Source organism: Tachysurus vachellii, chromosome 15 (assembly GCF_030014155.1).
Source record: "Tachysurus vachellii isolate PV-2020 chromosome 15, HZAU_Pvac_v1, whole genome shotgun sequence".
In the NCBI taxonomy this organism is placed as follows: Eukaryota; Metazoa; Chordata; class Actinopteri; order Siluriformes; family Bagridae; genus Tachysurus; species Tachysurus vachellii.
This window is the reverse complement of record NC_083474.1, coordinates 17,560,800-17,580,397: the sequence shown is the minus strand read 5'-3', so window position 1 is coordinate 17,580,397 and position 19,598 is coordinate 17,560,800. Positions and strand designations below refer to the sequence as shown.

Below are 19,598 nucleotides of genomic sequence, written 5' to 3'. Positions count from 1 at the left end.
TGAGTTCAAACCTCCGAACAAGCCAGCTGAGTTTTTGGACATGTTTATAACATTTCAACATGTTTTCTCTTTTAGTCATGGAAATATCCAGTACTAAGATTACAACGATGATAGCTGTTGTCTGCCGTCAGCATGTTCCTGTTTTCCATTGTTTACAGTCACCCTTTGTGCCCTAGTGAAGTTTCGTAACCTGTAAAAAGAGTCTTTTTTTCCTACAAGCTCTGAAGCAGTGAACAAGTATTGACAAGTCCTTAATAGGTTGGGAGACCAGTCATGGGATTCAAGACTCACTGAAAACAAATAATGACCTCATCCAAATAAAATAGCTTTATTTCCTTCTTTGACACTCTGAAATGTTGCTTTTGTGCCAAAATGAATTTTAGGCCTCTTGAGGGCACTTTTGAGCCACAAAATCCACGTTTTTTTTTCCAATAAATAAGACTGATAAATGCAGTGTGTTATGGAAGGAAACACAGACATGGAGCAGTGTAAAAGGTGTGACAGCAGACAAAGTCAAACATTCATAGATGTGTGTGTGTCAGAGATGTGTTAGTCAGAGGTGTGTGTGGTTTGTCTGGAAGGGAGTGGATGCCCTTTCCAGCATGATGGCACACGTCCCTATTCTCCCGCACTTCTTTTGTTACAAACCAGGAAGTCAGGTTTACATTGTGAAAATATACAGGTACATGCACAGGTAGCAAAGCTTGATTACTGGGGATAGGCAGAAAATCTTTACATGTTCTTCTATTCATAATTATTATTATGACACACACACACAAACACACACGGCATGCAGTGCAAACGGGTCTGGATGTCTGTCGGATGCTGCTGCTCGTCTGCTGAGTTACATTCTGGTCACCTCATATGATCTGAAAACAGAACACATCACACACATTACATCCATGAACACACTATTAGTTGAGTGTTCATTCATTCATTCATCTTCTACCGCTTATCCGAACTACCTCGGGTCACAGGGAGCCTGTGCCTATCTCAGGCGTCATTGGGCATCAAGGCAGGATACACCCTGGATGGAGTGCCAACCCATCGCAGGGCACACACACATTAGTTGAGTGTTATGTTTACTTTTTTCTTTAACTGATAGATTTTAACACAGATTTTGGTTTATTTTTAAATCATGTGTGATATTTTTTAACACTCCAATGCTCATGATACAGTGCTGAATAATAATAATGCAATAATTATTAAAGAATCTGAAATCTGCTTTAAATATTATTATTATTATTATTATTATTATTATTATTATTATTATTACTATTTGCTCTGTATCCTCGGAAAACCTCTTTGTTTCTGAAAACTTTGAACTGAACTGAAATACAGTATCTTGTCAAAAGTATGTTAGTTTTTTATTTTTAGTTTTACTTTTACTGTAGTTCCCCTTTCCCAGTAAAAATTATCTCCACTCTTCTCAGAAAGCTTTCCTCTAGATGTTGGCGCATGGCTGTGGGGATTTGTGTTCATTCAGCTACAAGAGCGTTAGTTTGATCAGGCACCGATGTTGTAAGATTGAGGAGGTATGTGGTGCAGTCATTGTTCCAGTTCATCCCAAAGGTGTTCAGAGGGGTTGAGTTCAGAGCTCTGCGAAGGACACTTGAGTTCTTCCACAACAGTCTTGTAAAAACATTTCGTCATGGACCTTAATTCGCACACAGGGGCTTTGTCATGCTAGAGAAGATTTGGGATTCTTAGAAATTGCAACACTACAAAAAAAAAAATTAGGGATGGCTGTCATATGGGTGTGATGGTCAAGAATTCACATGCTTTTGCCTACAGTATATACAGGATGTACTGTATATGTGTAGAGTATTTTTTCTCAAAGTTTACATGCGTGACATACATGCTTACCCAAACCTCCATACATTTATGACTGATAATGCCTTATAAACTTGAAATCGTATGTATTTTCACTTCTTTTTAAAATGTTCTCACATTCTACCTTGCGTTATAAAAAAGGTCTAACAATATAGTCAACAAAAGTCACAAATAGAAAAAGCTCTAGAATGTTACTGATATTTCCTTTTGTGTTACATATAAGAAAAAAAAATTATATGTAAACATATTTATACTGTAATTCACAATTGAGATCTTTGATAGTTATGTGTAGTTCAGCAGCTCCTCTGGAGCAGAGGAAGGACGGAGCAGCATTCACAATACTACAATGATAAATGCTGATTTGGCATTTTAGCACCTTTTCAATCTCTCCAACTCTCTGGAAAATAGCATGTGGAACATATTATTATCTCTGCCTCACATTGTTCAAATGACATAATTGCTTCTTTTTTTAATGGATGGCCTTATGCTCTTGTCATGCCAGCCCATGTCAGCCTGACATAATGTGAACAATGGTAAACTGTCAGCTTAAAGCTTTAATTATATTTAACTGCTCTGGATAGCTGTGGTTTTGTGTCATAGACACCACTAAGATGCCTACAGAGACAACATCTTCTCAAAGAAGTCTTATTTAGTGAACTACTAAATATATTGTTATATCATCTGCCAAGTAACATTATAGATTTTTTTTATCAGCATTGACACCAATTCACCAACTAAACCTAGAGAACATTCATTCATTAGCATTCATAAACACTCTTAACAGTAGTTCAGGCAAGAGATGTAGACTTCTGGAACTAAAATTCTATTTATTTAATAGAATTTTAGCTGGTATAAAAACAAGATCATTACGACTGACCAATCAATGCCAATATTCAAACTGTTTAAAAGAAAACAACCATAAGCTTTGTTTGTAGTAGTCTCATATATAGACTAGTTATTCTTTCATTACTCTTGCTTTACTTAATTTAACACATCTGATAGAAATAATCAAACCAATGATTAAACCAAAAACAAGACTTGCAATAAAGCTCTAACTAAATTGCAATTGATTGCTGCAGTCAAAACCTTAACAAATGTATTACTGATCGATTTCTATTGGGAAAAATAAAGTATATATTATATTTTTTGCACTGTTTGTCTTGCTTCCTATCTTTCCATCTGTTTTGACAGTAATTGCTGAATGAAAATGTTTTCCCATATTTTTATTGTCTTCAAATTGATGCCGCAAGCCATAATAGCAACATGTCTATTGTATTCAGCCAAAGAGTTGTGCACAGTACATAGAACAGCAGCTGCTTTGTTGATATTTTACGCACAAAGCATCAAATACTTGACAGACTCTCTTTGCTTCAGCAAAGACTGGAGTCTAGAGGAAACTAAAATCACTACAATTTACCTGAATTTCAGGCCAACACTGGGTACTACACATTATTAGCTGCAGTTTTCAGGAAAATAATAAAGGTCCTCATGGTAACCAACCAAAAGTCCCCACAAGTTAAAATATGTCATATTTTCTGATATATGACATTTGGTTTCCATCAAGATATAATATCTGCCTACACACAAAATCTGACACACTTACCTTCCTTTGCCTGCGTTACAACAGCGGCCACATCTGACTTTGCCACCTTGGATTATATAAAGAGAAAATGACAGAAATAGGCATTTTTTACATTAAAATCTTGTGAAAAAAAAAAAATAAGTTTGAGAAAAAAGTTCTAATTTTATTCATACAGTGAATTCAGAAAGTATTCAGACCTTCTACCCAATTTTATGTTGCAGCCTGATACTACAATTGTTCACATTTTTTCCCCCTCATTAATCTACCCCATAATAACAAATTAAAAACACAATAAATGTCTGTAAATTTATTAAAAAGATACTGAAAATACTGAAATATCTCATGCACATAAGTATTCAGACCCTTTGCAACAACACATGAAATTTAGCTCAGATGAATCCCATTTCTTTGGATCGTTGCCGAGAGGTTTCAGCACCTTGATTTGAACCGTGCATGGTAAATCTAATTGATTGGACATGATCTGGAAAGGGAAACACCTCTCAATAGAAGAACTCACAGCTGGAAATGCATTTCAGAGAAAAAAACAAACCATGAGGTTACTGAGGAATTGCCTGCAGAGCTCAGAGACAGGATTGTTGCAAGGCCCAGATCTAGGGAAGGCTACAAAAAATTTCTGCTCTAATAAAGATTCCCAAGAGCACAGTGGACTCCATAATTCTCAAATGGAAGATGTGGAATTCTAAACTAGGACTCTTCAGAGAGCTGGTTGGTCACCCAGCGTCAACATTTTGAATGTCCTAGAGTGACCCATCCAGAACCCTGACTTGAACCTTATTGGACATTCAGGACAGGCATGAAAATGGCTATCAACTGGCGGTCCCCATCCAACCTGACCAAGCTTGAGAGGATTTGTGAAGAAGAATGACAGAAAGTCCACCAACCCAGTGTGCAAAACTTTGTTGCCTCGTACACAAAAAGAATTGAATCTGTGTAACTGCTGCTGTCAAAGGTGCTGAGTAAAGGGTCTGAATAATTACAGTATGTACATGTGATATTTAAGTTATTTCTTTTTAATAAATTTACAGACTTTTCTAAAATTCTGTTTTCACTTTTCATGATTTTGGGCTACTGAGTATAGATTAATGAGAAAAAAAAGACAACAAAATTATCATAGTGAAGGGGGTCTGAATGCTTTCCAAATCCACTGTATATTAGTCAGCATCACTTTTAGCCTCCTCAGTTTATTTGTGAGATAAAGTTAAATAGCTGACTAAAGTCAGATATCACATTTTCTAAAAATCTTCCCTCCTTCCTACTTTTTCTCTATTATTTGCTTGTTTGCAAATTTTCATCAAATATCTGCACCTATAACAGGAAAGCTACCATCTGGAAAGGTTGAACTCTAGCACGTGTGTCTTCCGAGCCATTGCATCTTTTGAATGTACTACTGTCACTCTGATTGACAGGGGAAACTTATACTGTCACTCACACACAGACAACACAGCTAATTTTGCTCTTTTGGATTACATACACTCACTATCTCCCAGCGACAGATAGAACACCTTTCTGTCATGAAATGGTGACCATGCAAGAGATCCCTATTCATATTTTTAAACTTTGTGCTTTTTGCATACTAAGATGACAGACATATTCAGTTGTATTGGGGCTAATAATCTTAATATTTACTGATGTTTGTGTATGTCACTACATGCAAATGAGCTATGACTGTACATATACATGTGAGTATTAATAAAATTAATGTTTCTGAAATGTTTGTCTGTCTGGCAGAGACTTTTAGACTGTTATGTCTTATTCAAACATTTACACACAACCTCACTAAAGCATTAATAAATGAGACCCAACTATAATTGGCTGATTAACTGTAGAACATTATGACAATTATATTAGAAGATCATATCAGAAACTTGGGGAATTACTCACAGGAAATCACCATGATGCCTAACACGAAGAGCACAGCAGCTATAGTTAGCCCCGCTGTCCTCAGAGAGCTATAATCTGTAAGAAGAAACAACAACGAAGACAAAACACATGTTCACAATCATAAACTTTGAACAAAACAAGTTCATTTTAAAAAAAACACTAGTCCAAAACAAAAAAAATAATGTTTAATCAATTCTGAATGTCAATTTGAGAAAATCAGCTTTAACTAAGATTATAACATGTTTGATTTTTGTCCAGGTCTTTTAACATATGCATGAATGTAGAATAAATAGTTTTTTAATAATTGAAAAAGCAAATAAAAAAAACACACAAACAGTACACCTTTCCTGCTTTGACGTTTTCAGTATGTCTTTCATTATATGGTAAGTATTTATAGAGAACCTTCTGTGCCAGATCGATAAGCAATCAAGTGATAGAAAAGATCAAATAACATAAAAGCAATGAACTGAAGGTTCAAAGGCTTCGTTTTTCAGTTTTCTATGTTGTCGTTGTGTAAAATTATAAATGCAATGTTAATCCTGTAGTGTGACTCAATACTAAATGTTTAAGTGTGTGATATTCTAACAAAAGGGTACAATATATGCTACAGATTAAATGAATAAACAAAGGAACAAACAAACAAACAAACAAACAAAAATAAATAAATAAATGTTGTACTCTTACCATATTTGAAAGGTTTGTCCCACTTTTCATCTGTGGAGAAAATACCACATCAGAATTGTTACAACTGTACAGCAAATGTAATTACTTACAGCTTAAAATTACTCTCACATCATCAGGCACAATAATAACACGTAAAAGCATAATAAATATGCTAATGCAATTAGAACTATATTTTTGTCTAAATCACTTCTAACATACAATTTTGCATCCAGGCTCAATGATTGAGATATGCAGTTTGCTTGATATGAAATTGGGAGCAATAAGCTTTCCTTAATTGTTTGCTACATTAGATGTGTGGCTTTAGTGCAAAACTAAAGAAATTAAAATAACTTCAGACAGGGGGGGGGAAGAGAGAGTAAAAGAGAGAGGGGGGGAGAGAGAGAGAGAGAGAAAGAGAGAGTGAAAGGGGGGGAGAAAGAGAGAGAGAAAGGGGGAGAGAGAGAGAGAGAGAGAGAGAGAGAGAGAGAGAGAAAGAGAGTGAAAGGGGGGGAGAAAGAGAGAGAGAAAGGGGGAGAGAGAGAGAGAGAGAGAGAGAGAGAGAGAGAGAGAGAGAGAGAGAGAGAGAGAGAGAGAGAGGCTAAGTTTAATTCACTTTACCCCGTTTGATTTCCCATACCACGGTTGTTTTAGAACCATTGGTTCTTTGGCTGTTTGTTGTTAAACTGGTGGCCGGTGGAGCTGCAAGGTTAAGAGAAATACAGTTACTGTGTGAGAGAAACCACTGAATGTACTGAAAACAAAAAAATGGCAAAACAAATTACTTTTTTCCAGCTCATTTTATATGTGTGGAACAAATTTTCCTTCCTTAAAAAAAGGGGAAGCATGTTCACAATGCATGGAGATATCCAGCTCTCATTAGACTCTTCGCCTGCAAGGTACAGTCCTCTTATCGCACTCATATGGATCCTTCCATAATTACTTCTAATTAATTTCCAGGTGCACTCATTTTCTTTCTGACCTGTCTTTCAAATTGATTTTTAATATATTTCAATGACGTGCCTCTCTGAGAGAATATGCTCAGTTTAATGGCATGCCATAATGCATAGTATCAGAAATCCTACATATCTTTAAGCCTCTCAACATGCAACGAGGGTTGAACACTTTTCTAATTACCTGCTAATTAGTTTTTGAGTTACAAGTGCCCTTGGTATGCACTACAGAGTGACAGTCACCCTGTTTTATTTTCCTACAGGATCTCATAGCCTTCTAAACACTTACTGAAAAACATATTTTTGTTATCAGTGGTCATTAAAAAGGACTTGGGCAGGTTTACACCTCTCTGATCTGCTGAATAGGAAATGCCACAGGTTTACATGAATGCGCTCATTCCTCATTGCTTTTAGAGTAACATCTTTTTATTGTTCATTTAATGGATGTATCACATTACAAAAAAACATGTAATTGTTGATATAATGAGGTTTTTAAATGTAAATGTTTTTAGCATGGAGATGCTTACGTAGCATTTTTGGTGTCTCCAGAATTAGAGGTTTGTAACAGTAAGTACAGTAAATCGTTTGGGAAAGTCTTCAGGACAGAGGTGTATTTTTCGCTTATCAACTTCAACAGAGAGAATAAAAGAAAGCCTGGTGAGTGGATGATTGTTTAGCTACTATGCTAGCTACTGTATAGATATTATGATTGAATGTGAATGAATATTGCTATTGGTAAATTGCTGTGGCATAAAGAAATAGAAAACCTTTGGACATGCTATCATAGGGTAAAGCAATTAAAAAAAATTTAAATAGCAAGCAAAAGGTGAGCTCAAAGAATGCCAGCCAAGGCTAATGAATCTACTGTATATTGTATCTGAATCACTGAACCTGTGCTAACATATTTGTACTGTCTTGGTCACCTGAACTTACCTGAAGTCCTCGCGGCATTCTTCTCTCCGAGACGGGCTTTTTTAAAGGCCACATCTGTACAATTCAACTGTGTGTGCATATATTTTCTACATTTAGAACATATACCCATATCCAGAGTTGCAAAAGATATTTTCTAGTATAAAATAAAGCTAAAATAACAACTAAAAGTGCTTGCTTTGTTTTGTTATTTTAGTTCACTTAGTCCTCAGGCTGAATTGATGTTCTCCTGTATGCAAATGTTGCGCTATTCCACCCACAATTATCATGTTGATGACCATAGGGGTTATGTAGTTCACAGAGATATGTTCTTTAATTGCTACATGCTAATGTAATACATGCCAATTTTATTATTATTATTAATAGTAGTAGTATCATCTTTTTGGGTTTTATTTTCTTTCTTTTTCCAACAGAATGTGGTTTCATAAAAGGTAATTCTACATTCATTTAAAAAAAAAAGCAATCCTTGGCATGCTTTCCTTGGCATGGTATAAGAGGAATCAGTGTTTACTCCTGTCATCTGAATTACAATACTGATGTGTAAGTAGATCTACCATATTTACCAATTTCCCTGATAACCTTTAGCCACCTCTAGTTTCTCCCACTGTATCTGGTCTTGATTAGTAAAGCATTTTAAATGAATCATTAAAACAGGATTGATGACATTACCTAGTGTTGTTTCCATACTGATACTGGTTGTGTTTTCATCATTTTCCAAGTCCTCCGAATGCACCGCAATAGTGTTTGTTTTCATGTCTGCTATCTCAATAGTGCGAGTGATATCAAAGGGTGATGTAGTTGTACCAAATTTGGTTGTTTTCTCTCCATCTGGGAATGTGCAAGAGATTTTAGAAATCTTAATTATTGCATGCAGACTACATTTAATGGATACACAGACCATATCAATATGGGGCATATTCAGAGAAGTAGTGAGAAGTCTAGAAGTCTAATCAATATCCTATTGCTAATTTGAGATACAGTAATAATAGTGTATTATCCAGAAAGTATTCACCACCAACTTGCTCCATTTTTGCTGTTTTGTAGCGTCAAATTTAGAACTGACTGAGTTTTTGACAAATTTTGAAATTTAGAAGTAACTGTCTACAAAAATAAAATGTTAAATATTAAGATATACTCTTAGTTATAAAAAAAATCTTAATTGAAAGGTAGTTGTGTACTTATAAATTAAGAAGACTTTTTTTAATTCTGAGAAAATTCAGTGCAAACTTTCTTTCTGCAGCAATTGCAGACTTGGGTTGTGAGCTTTTTTTTTTTATTTTTTTCAAAAAATTAGCTTTTTTTTTCTTTCAATCCTCAATGCAAAATTTCTCCAACTATCAAATTATGTTATCAATGTTGGTGGACAGCAATTTTCAGCTCAGGAAAATTTTCAAATAGGCTAGTCTGGCCTTTACTTGTTATTGGGGTGGTACTTACTATAGTACTTACTGTATCTTTTACCAAGTATAGTGCATTTTGTTCTACCTTTAAATATTAACTGGAAAGATACATACAGTTTTGTACTGTAAATCATTTTTAATGCACAACATATCCAGGTCCAATTTTTAAAGGTAAAACGCTTAAGGTTACCAATGCCAAACGGGCACCAGCCACAAGTAACTGTACAGTTTATTACTTTCTTCTGACATCGTAGATGTTTGGTTTCATAATTGTCTTTTTCTCCTATGTGTATAAGATTATTAATATTTATGATGTTTTATTTTATGTTTTCCTGCATGTCTATTGACATACAATTTGAACTAAAATTGGTAACTCTGAACATCACCCTATATTGATACAGGTAATTCTGCAGTAACATATAAAAGTAATTTACTGTACAATTGCTTTGTAAGGCAGTCGGGCAATGGGAAATGAGAAAAATTACCTGTGTCGGCTGTAACGTTTGTGGTAAGTGAAGGTTGGACATCCGGCGAGAGTGAAACATTTCCACCAGCATATGCTTTGGAATGATGGAATAAACATGTGAGAAACCTCAGTACTTGTATAATTATATAATTGTGCATTCTAAGTGCCTAAAATTTCCCAAGGCAGGTGGAAACCCACTGGCTACCAAGAAAACCATTAAATTCTTTATGATAATTCATGCAAATGGAAAAAGTGTGAGTTTGGAGTTTAAAGATTTCCCAAATGCTGCATCACCAAGAAAAGAAAAGAGAAAAAAGAAAAGAAAAGAAATTCAATAATTATGCCATTATGATACATTAGGAGAAAAGGAACAATAAGAACTCTTATTGCTCTTCCAGCTTTTGGATAAAAAAATAAAACCAGCTATTCTCAAGTGGATGCAAATGTATCTGACTGCTGACATAATAGTGATGTGATTTCGGTTCCTGTGTTATACAGTAAAAGGATCGTTTCAATCTTAAACCATCACACAAAGAAGAATTGTCATGAAAATGGCTGGTCCACTTAACACATTTCTGAAATTTCCATATCTTCTTTTCTTTTAGAGAGAACAAATGATGATCATACAATCTGAGCTTTATGTAAAAGGAAGGAAAAGACGAGGAAGGAAAATGTGTTAGAGAGATTTCCTAGAATTAGCAATCGAGAGACAAATACAGACACAGAATAAATACAATGAGGTGGAGTATGTTGATGACTCACCTCTGAAGTAGAAGAACAGTAATAGTACACTTCCTTCCCAGATTTTCTGTAAAAAGTAACACACTCATAATCATGGAAATACTGTACACAGCTACTCTAATAGAACTATGTGCTTCAGTCATATTTCCATAAACCTCAGTTTTCTGATTACATTTTAGAAAATCTCTGGCTTTTTTTTCCTTATTATACCACAATTCTCTTGAATTCTCAAAAGCCACTTGTCACAATATGTGCTAGCTCTAATTTAGATCAAAAGTTTATAATAAATTGCTCATTTCTGTCGTAACAACTCATTCGTATGGCCTCATATGGAGGATGATCATGTGATCGAAAGGTAATAACAAATGTCTAAATTGTTGTGTTGAATAAGTGCTGTGAAAGAATAACATGCAATCGTGATACGACGAACCTTTCTGTAAGAAGACATTTATTTACTATTTATGGAAGGATTCTCCAGTGTCAGTTATTTATCAGTTTTCCAACACAGGAAAGTCTTTGGACTTTATGCTTTCTCTCTAACATGACAAGCTGGAATGATTTTTTACAGTTGTTAAAATGTAAATAATAATAAACTAACTTGTTTTATATGTAGTCTTAGAGTACCTTTAAGTACTAAACACTGCATACCAGGAACATCCCACATCCCACATCCCACAGTCTAGTCTTCACAGCCCTTTGTTAGGGGGCAGTGGTGGCTCAACTGGTTAAGGCTCTGGGTTGTTGATCGGACAGCCACAGCCAGGCTGCCACTGCTGGGCCCTTGAGCAAGGCCCTCCACCCTCCCTGCTCAAGGGGCACTGTATCATAGCTACCCCTGCACTCTGACCCCAACCTCCTCAGTTGGGGTATGTGAAGAAAAGAATTCCACTGGGCTGTAATGTATATGTGGCGATAATAATAATAATAAAGGCTTCTTATCAGTAAAATAATAAAGGCTTCTTCTTAAATTCACTCAGATTCTTGCCCATTTTTTCTTTTTTCAACACATCAACTGCAGGAACTAACTGTTAACTTGCTGCCTATTTTACCCCACCCCTTGGCAGGTAGCACTGTAACAAGAATCAATGTTATTCAGCCATCACTGTTTTATATGTTATAGATGATCTGTTTCCTATGTTTATTAAGGCACCTATTTTCCATAAGAGATCTTTTCGAATTAATACTTGAACATTTATTTCAGCTTTTATTTACCACCAAATGTTCGTTCTGCCAATAGTTTATACAAATATGTTAGTATTATTGATGTTGTTGTTTCCTTTTTGGCTTGAACCTGAATCCTTGAGGTTGCCTTCCACAAGCGTCACACAATACTTTGCAGGAAATTCTGCCTCTTCAGACAGAACTGGTGTAACTCAGTAGGGTTTTTGGGCCTCAAGTTTCTATAAGATTCAGGTCAGGGCTTTGTGATGGTCACTCCATTACTTTCACTTTGTTGTCTTTAAGTTGTTTTGTTAGTACTGTAGAGATAGGCTGAGGATCATTGCTGTTGTGACCACATTTTTGTTTCCTCTGACCAGAGAATACTCCACCAATACACTGGTGATCACGTGCAAACTTGGTGAAACTCAGGCTTAATGCTAGTTGTATATAATTCTGCACCTGAGGTGTCCTACTCCCTTATCAGTTGCTTTGTTGTTGTCTTCAGATTCAGTGAGTCTTTCTGGCCAAAGTTTGTTCATCCCTAGGAGTATTTTGCGCCTCTGTTCTGAGTGATGCATTGTCATTGTGGCCCCAAACTTTAAAAAAATATATTTGCCTACAGTTAAGATGCTTGTGTTACTTTTAGTTGTTTGGAAACTAAAGTTCTCACAGTGCCAAAGGAAATCTCTAGCAGTCTGCCTTTTTATTGCCAAAAGTGTGCTCGTGTTAACTCCTTATAATTGTGATTGGCAAATCTTAGGCTTCTAAAAGTCTTTCCATCAATTTCTGTAATTTTCCAGAATGTCAGCTTGGTGTAGGCAACTTGGGGCCTATTGGATTCTAATGTATTGAATTAAAGCTTAAATAAATCTTTAGCAATTTTTTCAATTGATTGTTTATTAGTAATTGTTTTAAAATGACTAGTAATGTGAAAAAGAAATAGATGATAACAAAATGTGTGGGATCTCCCTATCAATTCACTCCATATAGAAGTGTTCAGTCTGTAGCCTTATTGCATCCACTTCTGTGTTTGTCCTGTGTGTTTACATTGCCATATGTATTTTGCATTGGTTTGTGTCCTGTCTCTGCCCTTGTATTGTTAGTGGTTGTCTCCCACATGTTTCCAGTTCAACCTTTAATAAGTTTTTGTATCTACACCATCATGAGTTTTAGTTCTGTGCAAAGCATTGCACAGTGTTGACCCACCTTTTGTACTGAGCCTGTTCTCTTTCTGTCTTTACTATCCTAGTAAGCTGACCTTGCAAGTTTCTTAATTTTAGTGTTTTGCCCTAGCCTAGTTTGCACTGCATGTAGATCTCCAGACCTGGCCTGCTTTTGCCCCTGATCTTGTCTGACGATTTGAATTTGTCTGCATGCTCCATTAATAAAAGACCTAAGCTGGATTTACATCTGTCTGAACTATTAGTTCATGACAGTGGAGTTTTGAAAAACTGAGACTGAATATTTTTAGCCTAGGCCTACTTTAGCCTATGTCAAATTTTGACTTTGAATGTATATTCAAATGTACATCAAATGTAAATATATTTTACATATATGTATTTACACATACTGTTATAGGACAATAATCTACCTCAGGGTGGTAATGGTTACATCATATCACACCACCCTTTTGTGGACATCATCTTGTATTCCTTACTACAAGAAATGATATTTCTTATCATTTATTTTCTTGACAAATATTTATTTTGAACTTTTTTTCAGTTGTAAATTATATACAGTATAATGTTGCTCCTCTTCAAGACTATGGTGTTACTGCTTTTCTAGCATTTGTAACATCTAAATCCACCACTAATCCAGGAGCCATTACGAATCCACAATACAATCCAGTCCAGACATTATCTCACTCTCACTTACCCTCCTACTGAACTCACCTACAGTATTTCTTGATAACCCTCATTTACTTCTGTGTATTTATGGGGTATTTATACTAGTTCATGCACCACCTGCAAGTGTTTTGCATTTTCAGTGCATTTCTGAGCCCTGTTGGCCTAGCATCTGAGGTTTTGGTTGTCTTTGCACATGTAAAAATTTTGGCATCCAAAATATTTAAGATTATCAGTATGCATGCACCCTTATTATTACATTAAATTCTTTATCAGATTACTTTGGATTTTATCTGATTTAAAATATTATATTTTGGTGATAAGAAGTACATTTTGGTATCTGTCAAAGACTGATAGATTTGTAGAGGCTAAAAGCTATGTCTTTGTGGAGAATACATGTTGCTACTCTGACTACATGATACCCGAACTGATGCCTAAACAATGCAGTGAATTTGTTTGTTTTAATAAATATCTAAGAAAAATGGTTGGATGATGACCTGTCATGTGACTTAATGAACCATTCACAAGTGGCTTTGCAGAAAAACTGATTCTGGTGCAGATGGAATGCCACTGGTTTTCTAGTGACTTCATCCTGCTAGAATTGTATGTGTTAAAAGGTTCATGTATATTTGTACTACAATTCATTTAAAGTAAAAATATATATGAATATGTAATATAATTATTTTGAATGGTTGAGAGTTCATCAGTCCTATAAAACACTAGAATAAAATGTAAATTTCTATGGATCTTGTATGTCAATCCTTTTTTTTTTTCTTTTTTCTTTCAATCTTGTTCTTAATGGACAATCGATCATGTTGTTATACCAGTTGTACTTTCTCCTGTCCAACAGAGGTGTCAATGTTTAACTTCCATCTACTGTTGTTAGTCATCATGTGCGCCTGTTGAATGTTTATTTTGCGTATTTAGTTCTCGTAACACCTATTTATTTTTTAGCTTCGAAAAAAACAGAAGACAGGTTTGTTAATTTTTTTTAATATTTTGGCAAGTGGAAATAGGTGCTCAATGGAAGTATGTTTGGAATTGTGTAAGTATGTATGGAATTTTACACTACAGTTCAGTTATAGAAACTGGGAATGCAAGGATTTTCATTTTCTTTGTAAATGGTGAAATAAAAAATAGTAAATAAGGCTAAAAAGAAAGATTTAAGAATCAAATTCTGAAAAAGTACTATCTATTTCAGTGTAATTAGAGTTAACCTGTGAGTAGACTCTTCTACATGCTCAATTAAGCTGGAATAGGTATTTAATCTGGAATATTATTCTTTTTACATTAGAGATATGATAAATATGGGATCATTCATTCATTCATTCATCTTCTACCGCTTATCTGAACTACCTCGGCTCACGGGGCGTCATCGGGCATCAAGGCAGGATACACCCTGGACGGAGTGCCAACCCATCGCAGGGCACACACACACTCTCATTCACTCACGCAATCACACACTACGGACAATTTTCCAGAGATGCCAATCAACCTACCATGCATGTCTTTGGACCGGGGGAGGAAACCGGAGTACCCGGAGGAAACCCCCGAGGCACGGGGAGAACATGCAAACTCCACACACACAAGGTGGAGGCGGGAATCGAACCCCGACCCTGGAGGTGTGAGGTGAACGTGCTAACCACTAAGCCACCGTGCCCCAAATATGGGATCATGCATGATTAAAATGTTTCTAAATGGCAGCCCCTGTTTCATCCTCATTTTCCGTAACACTTTTGAGGTTATTCAAACACATGCAGTGAATGACATTGGGAATACATCAGGCAATGGTCACAGCTCTTCTAGACTTTTAGCTACAAATATATATAATATTACTGACAAATATTGGCTTTATTCATGATCACTTGTTATTGTAATCCTAAATGAGGAACTTGAGTATGTGTCCCAGTAAAGATTTCATTTTATCTTGTGTGCATTCAGACATAATTTATCCACCAGCAGCTATCACAACATACAGTATCTGTCAACCAGCATGTCTTGTGTTTTGTCAGAACTAACTGGATTCCTAAATGTTGTTATGCCTCTGAATTCACACTTGTTTGTGACAGAATTTGTAAAAAAAAAAACCTTGTTGAAGTGTTTTGCTTGGACAAAAGATTAATATTTTCTATGATCTTTGCTGACAGATTAATGCTTAATACACATTGAAATAAGCTATTCTTATGTTCTGAGTCTAAATTGTTCAATAAGCCATACTCAATTTGCTCTAGCTGGCTTCAGCAGAATAACTGAAATCTGTTTTGATGTCCACATTAAGAAGTTGAACACAACCGTCTTAATCATTTTTGAAAAAATAAAAACACGTAGCCAAATGCCCTGTTGATGGGGTGGAATAGACCACCGCATCAGGACTGAAACCCTTAATCATCTGATAATGCTGATCAGTTAGAAGAACCTTCTATTGATTTGGTGAAACAAGTGGACCCAATCCATGGCATGCATGACTATATATGTTTACATGTGACCATTTTGGTTAATCTGATTGCAGATGTTGCAATGTACTGTTTATATAGACCCCAAGCATTGCAGACCGATTCAAATATTACATACAGTCTGAACATATAGTATTACATATAGTGTGAATGAAAATTCTGCACAAGTCATCACATTTACACCACTGCACTGTGTATGTGCACAAGATATTTCAAAATACAACAAGAATATAGTTCGATTTAAGCATTTACTTGGTTGTTTTTCCTTTATACTGCTTAAATATTATTTTAGCTTTATATCACCCAAATCGAAATTACCTTCAGGCCAAACTCAATCAGTTCTCATGAAGGTGTTTCAATCCTGGCGAGGTATCACTCTGACTACTTGGTTGCATGTAATCATGTCTGACTGTTGGGGCAAACATTCAGCGCTGCACTTTAGTATTTTACTCTTTTATACTTCTATATTTTAAGGATGAAATGATTATATTCATACTATTTGGTGTAACTCAGAAGAGGTTGAGTTCACTATTGAGTCTGTTTCTTCTTAATGTTGTTTCTTCATGTCATCTCATGGAGTTTATCCTTATCACAGGCTTTTCTTTCATGCACATTAGTGATCTAAATCTTCAGTCACATTTCCGGTGTGAATTGAAATAAAAATAACTTGACCTCATCCATTTCTGGTAAAAGTGGCCACTGATGTAAGTGATTTTGAGAGGAAGCCGATGAAACCGTTAAATGAAGCGTTGCAGTTCCGGTTTCACAAGGATTTGCTTGCAAATATTACACTTTATATCTAACATCTACATACTAGCAGTGTGACAATAATATTATCTCCAAAGCCTGGAAGCAAAACCAAGCAAGTGTTTTATAAATTAAAACACTCCTGCAAATGATAAATTGTCTAATAGAAACACTCTGAGAAAGATTTTCACTCAAAACATGCCATTCTTCAGCATGTCTCTCATCTCGGTTTCTGTACCTTAATACATGGTAGCATCTTCTTTAGTCAGTGAGCAGTTAAAAGAATAGAAGATTCTGCCTTTTTAATCAAGTGCAAACATGATTAAAGAGCAGTTAGCGTGCAGCAAGCAGAAAGGAAAATAACAACGAACATAGGCAGATAAATGATGCTATGTGAGTGGAAACTTAGGATTTAAAAGCTCTATGGCTCTAAGCGGATAAAATATTATTGAACACGTTTAAATAATATTTAAATATGAATAATAATCTCATATTTGAATAATTGAAATTGCAAAATTCTGTTTGTAAAAGGAATTTACACAGATGGGAACTGTGGATTTATTTATTTATTTATTTACTAGTTTGTTTGTTTGTTTGTTTGTTTGTTTGTTTATTCAATGACCCAAGACCTCCAGATATCCACACATTTATAACTCCAAAACATTTCCACAAAACTCGGTTTCACTTTAGTTACTGAAAAATATTGAACAATCATTGTAGTTAATAATTAATATATTGTACATACTGTAATTACTAAATAATTCACTGGGAGATTAGGGGTAAGTGCTTTCTCTAAGGAAAACAACGATCACTACAAAGGCAATAAGAATAAGTATGGAAAATGTGCAGCTATTAAATGTATTTAAGAAAATACCAAAAATGTTCAAATGTGATGTCACAAATTTTCACTTGTAATAGTGTACAGTATGTCAGATGACAATCAATCTATGCTGTCATATGCTGTAAAATCAAGCATTTAGCCTTAAATTCAAAATAAGATTATATAACTAGATGGATCTACTGTTTTACTATTCTTTTAAATCATTTTCTTTATGATCAAATCATTTTGTGCAAAGCAGCCCAAGCATGTTAGAATATAAGATGGAGGACAGAGCATCTTGCTGACAAAATGCTTCGCTTTTCACTGAAAGATGAAAGGATGATATATTGATTTATATACTGATCTGTGGATTTTAGTCACAATATAAGCTACATGAAAACATTTCTCTTTATTCACAGAGTTAGAACTGGCCTGTTAGCAATGTTAGTGCCACAATAGTAGAAACAGGTAGGAACGTTAGGAGGATCTGACCTCAGAACAATGGAGCACGTGTGTGTTTCAGACTCTACAGCCATGATGCTCAATGACTTCTTATTTTATTCACCCTCTTTGCAATCTAAACATTTGTTGTGTTTTTTTTTTTTGCTCTCTCATTTCTCAAATCCAACAAACTTTTAGCTTACCTTAGTTTCCATGCTGAAAAGGTTGTGTGTCAGTTTCAGGTTTCAGCGTCCAACAGTCCAGATGCTGCAAAATCAAACCGTAGTTTGGCCACACCCTTCTCTTTCTACTTCCTTTTTTTCACCTCGTGTTTTTTTTTTTTCACTCTTTCTGGCACTCGTAATACATTCTGTTCAGCCCACCCGCACTCTTTTACTCCACCAGCATCAGCCTTTGTCTGCCAGTCTGTGCCCAGGTCACATGCTCTCTCTGACATTGCGAATGTGTTTGTGTTGGAAGAAGAGACACTGTGGCTGTGTGCATGTCTGTGTTCTACATGTAACTAAGCTTGGAGTAAGAAATAGTTATCCTGCATTTTTTCTACATTATGCCAAGACAACTCCCTCTAACTGATGATAAGTTGCATTTTTAGTCCAATTCATACATTTATTCAACTTGCTGTTAGATTAGGTAGCTTATCTGGGAGTGTTCTGGGAAAACCCATTAGATTTTGTTGTGGTTACAGTGTATTAGCAACAAGCCAATATCAAAATGCTTTGACCATCATATCAGTAATAAAACTCTACAGACACCTAAACGCTTTCTACTGTAGCTTTTCTACTGACTTTCTGACACAGTAAAATGTCCTTTTGACCAATATTTATGCTCTAGTGAAATGGACGCATGCCTAATCGGGTCAGCTTGTAATCGGATAACAGCTGTCAAAATGTCAATCATTTTTCAATTCATTTGAAATTTATTCGTATAGCACTTGGACATCGTCTCAAAGCAGCTTTACAGAACATTTTTGTAAAAGTACAAAATGTTTAACATTATACAAAGATTTATGTGAGTGATTTTTTTTCTCAGACCTTTTACTTCAACATAATAATTTGTTTCTCCCTTGCATTCTTTCATCCATCCTTTGTCTATCAGTATTAAAAAGGAATGTTTTATCTTCAATATAATATTACGCAACATAATATTATTAATTATAATAAGTTCTCACAGTAATTATTCCTTCTCTTCAACCTATGAGCCCTCGTTCGAAGCTGGTTAGCATTTGTTTTTCAGCTTGTACATGGTTTACATGATCTTTCACTCTGTGTGTGGGTGCATGTACTGATGTTCACTGTTTGATTAACTGCTCATGAACACACAGACCCACACATGCACACACACACACACACACACACAGACACACACACCTCCAGCATCCTGCTTTTCAAATGAAAACACAATCTTTATTCCACTGCACATTAAGCGTAACATTCTTCCATACATTTAATATATTTACAGTAAAACAGTGGTGCTGAAATAGCTCAGTTGTGAGAGTGTTAGCCTGAAGATCTTTGGTTTGTTCCTAGGTTTTGGCAACTGGAGTTAATGTCTACATACCTGGAGTTAACCCCAGGTCCACCAAGCTGCCACTGCTGGGCCCTTGAGCACGGCCCTTAACCCTGAGTTGTATAAAATGAGATATGT

General features: G+C 35.5%; 1 protein-coding gene across 1 annotated transcript; it reads right to left on the bottom strand.

Annotated features, from left to right (window-relative positions):
* Positions 1–30: 30 nt before the first annotated feature.
* fxyd5 (FXYD domain containing ion transport regulator 5) lies at positions 31–18,296 on the bottom strand. Its single transcript, XM_060888992.1, has 9 exons — positions 18,137–18,296; positions 10,489–10,534; positions 9,746–9,820; positions 8,530–8,688; positions 6,599–6,679; positions 6,002–6,031; positions 5,318–5,392; positions 3,437–3,482; positions 31–869 (listed from the first exon to the last, which is right to left on the bottom strand). The coding sequence occupies exons 1-9, from the start codon at positions 18,146–18,148 to the stop codon at positions 845–847; spliced, it is 549 nt and encodes a 182-aa protein (XP_060744975.1). The 5' UTR covers positions 18,149–18,296; the 3' UTR covers positions 31–844.
* Between the last annotated feature and the right edge of the window lie 1,302 nt (positions 18,297–19,598).

Bases quoted from the DNA above. Each gene is read 5' to 3' on its own strand.
- fxyd5 (XM_060888992.1), bottom strand. The intron at 6,032-6,598 runs GTAAAGTGAATT...TTTTCTCCACAG, and splicing joins GGTATGGGAAATCAAACGGG to ATGAAAAGTGGGACAAACCT. The intron at 870-3,436 runs GTAAGTGTGTCA...TTCTGTTTTCAG, and splicing joins TGTAACGCAGGCAAAGGAAG to ATCATATGAGGTGACCAGAA.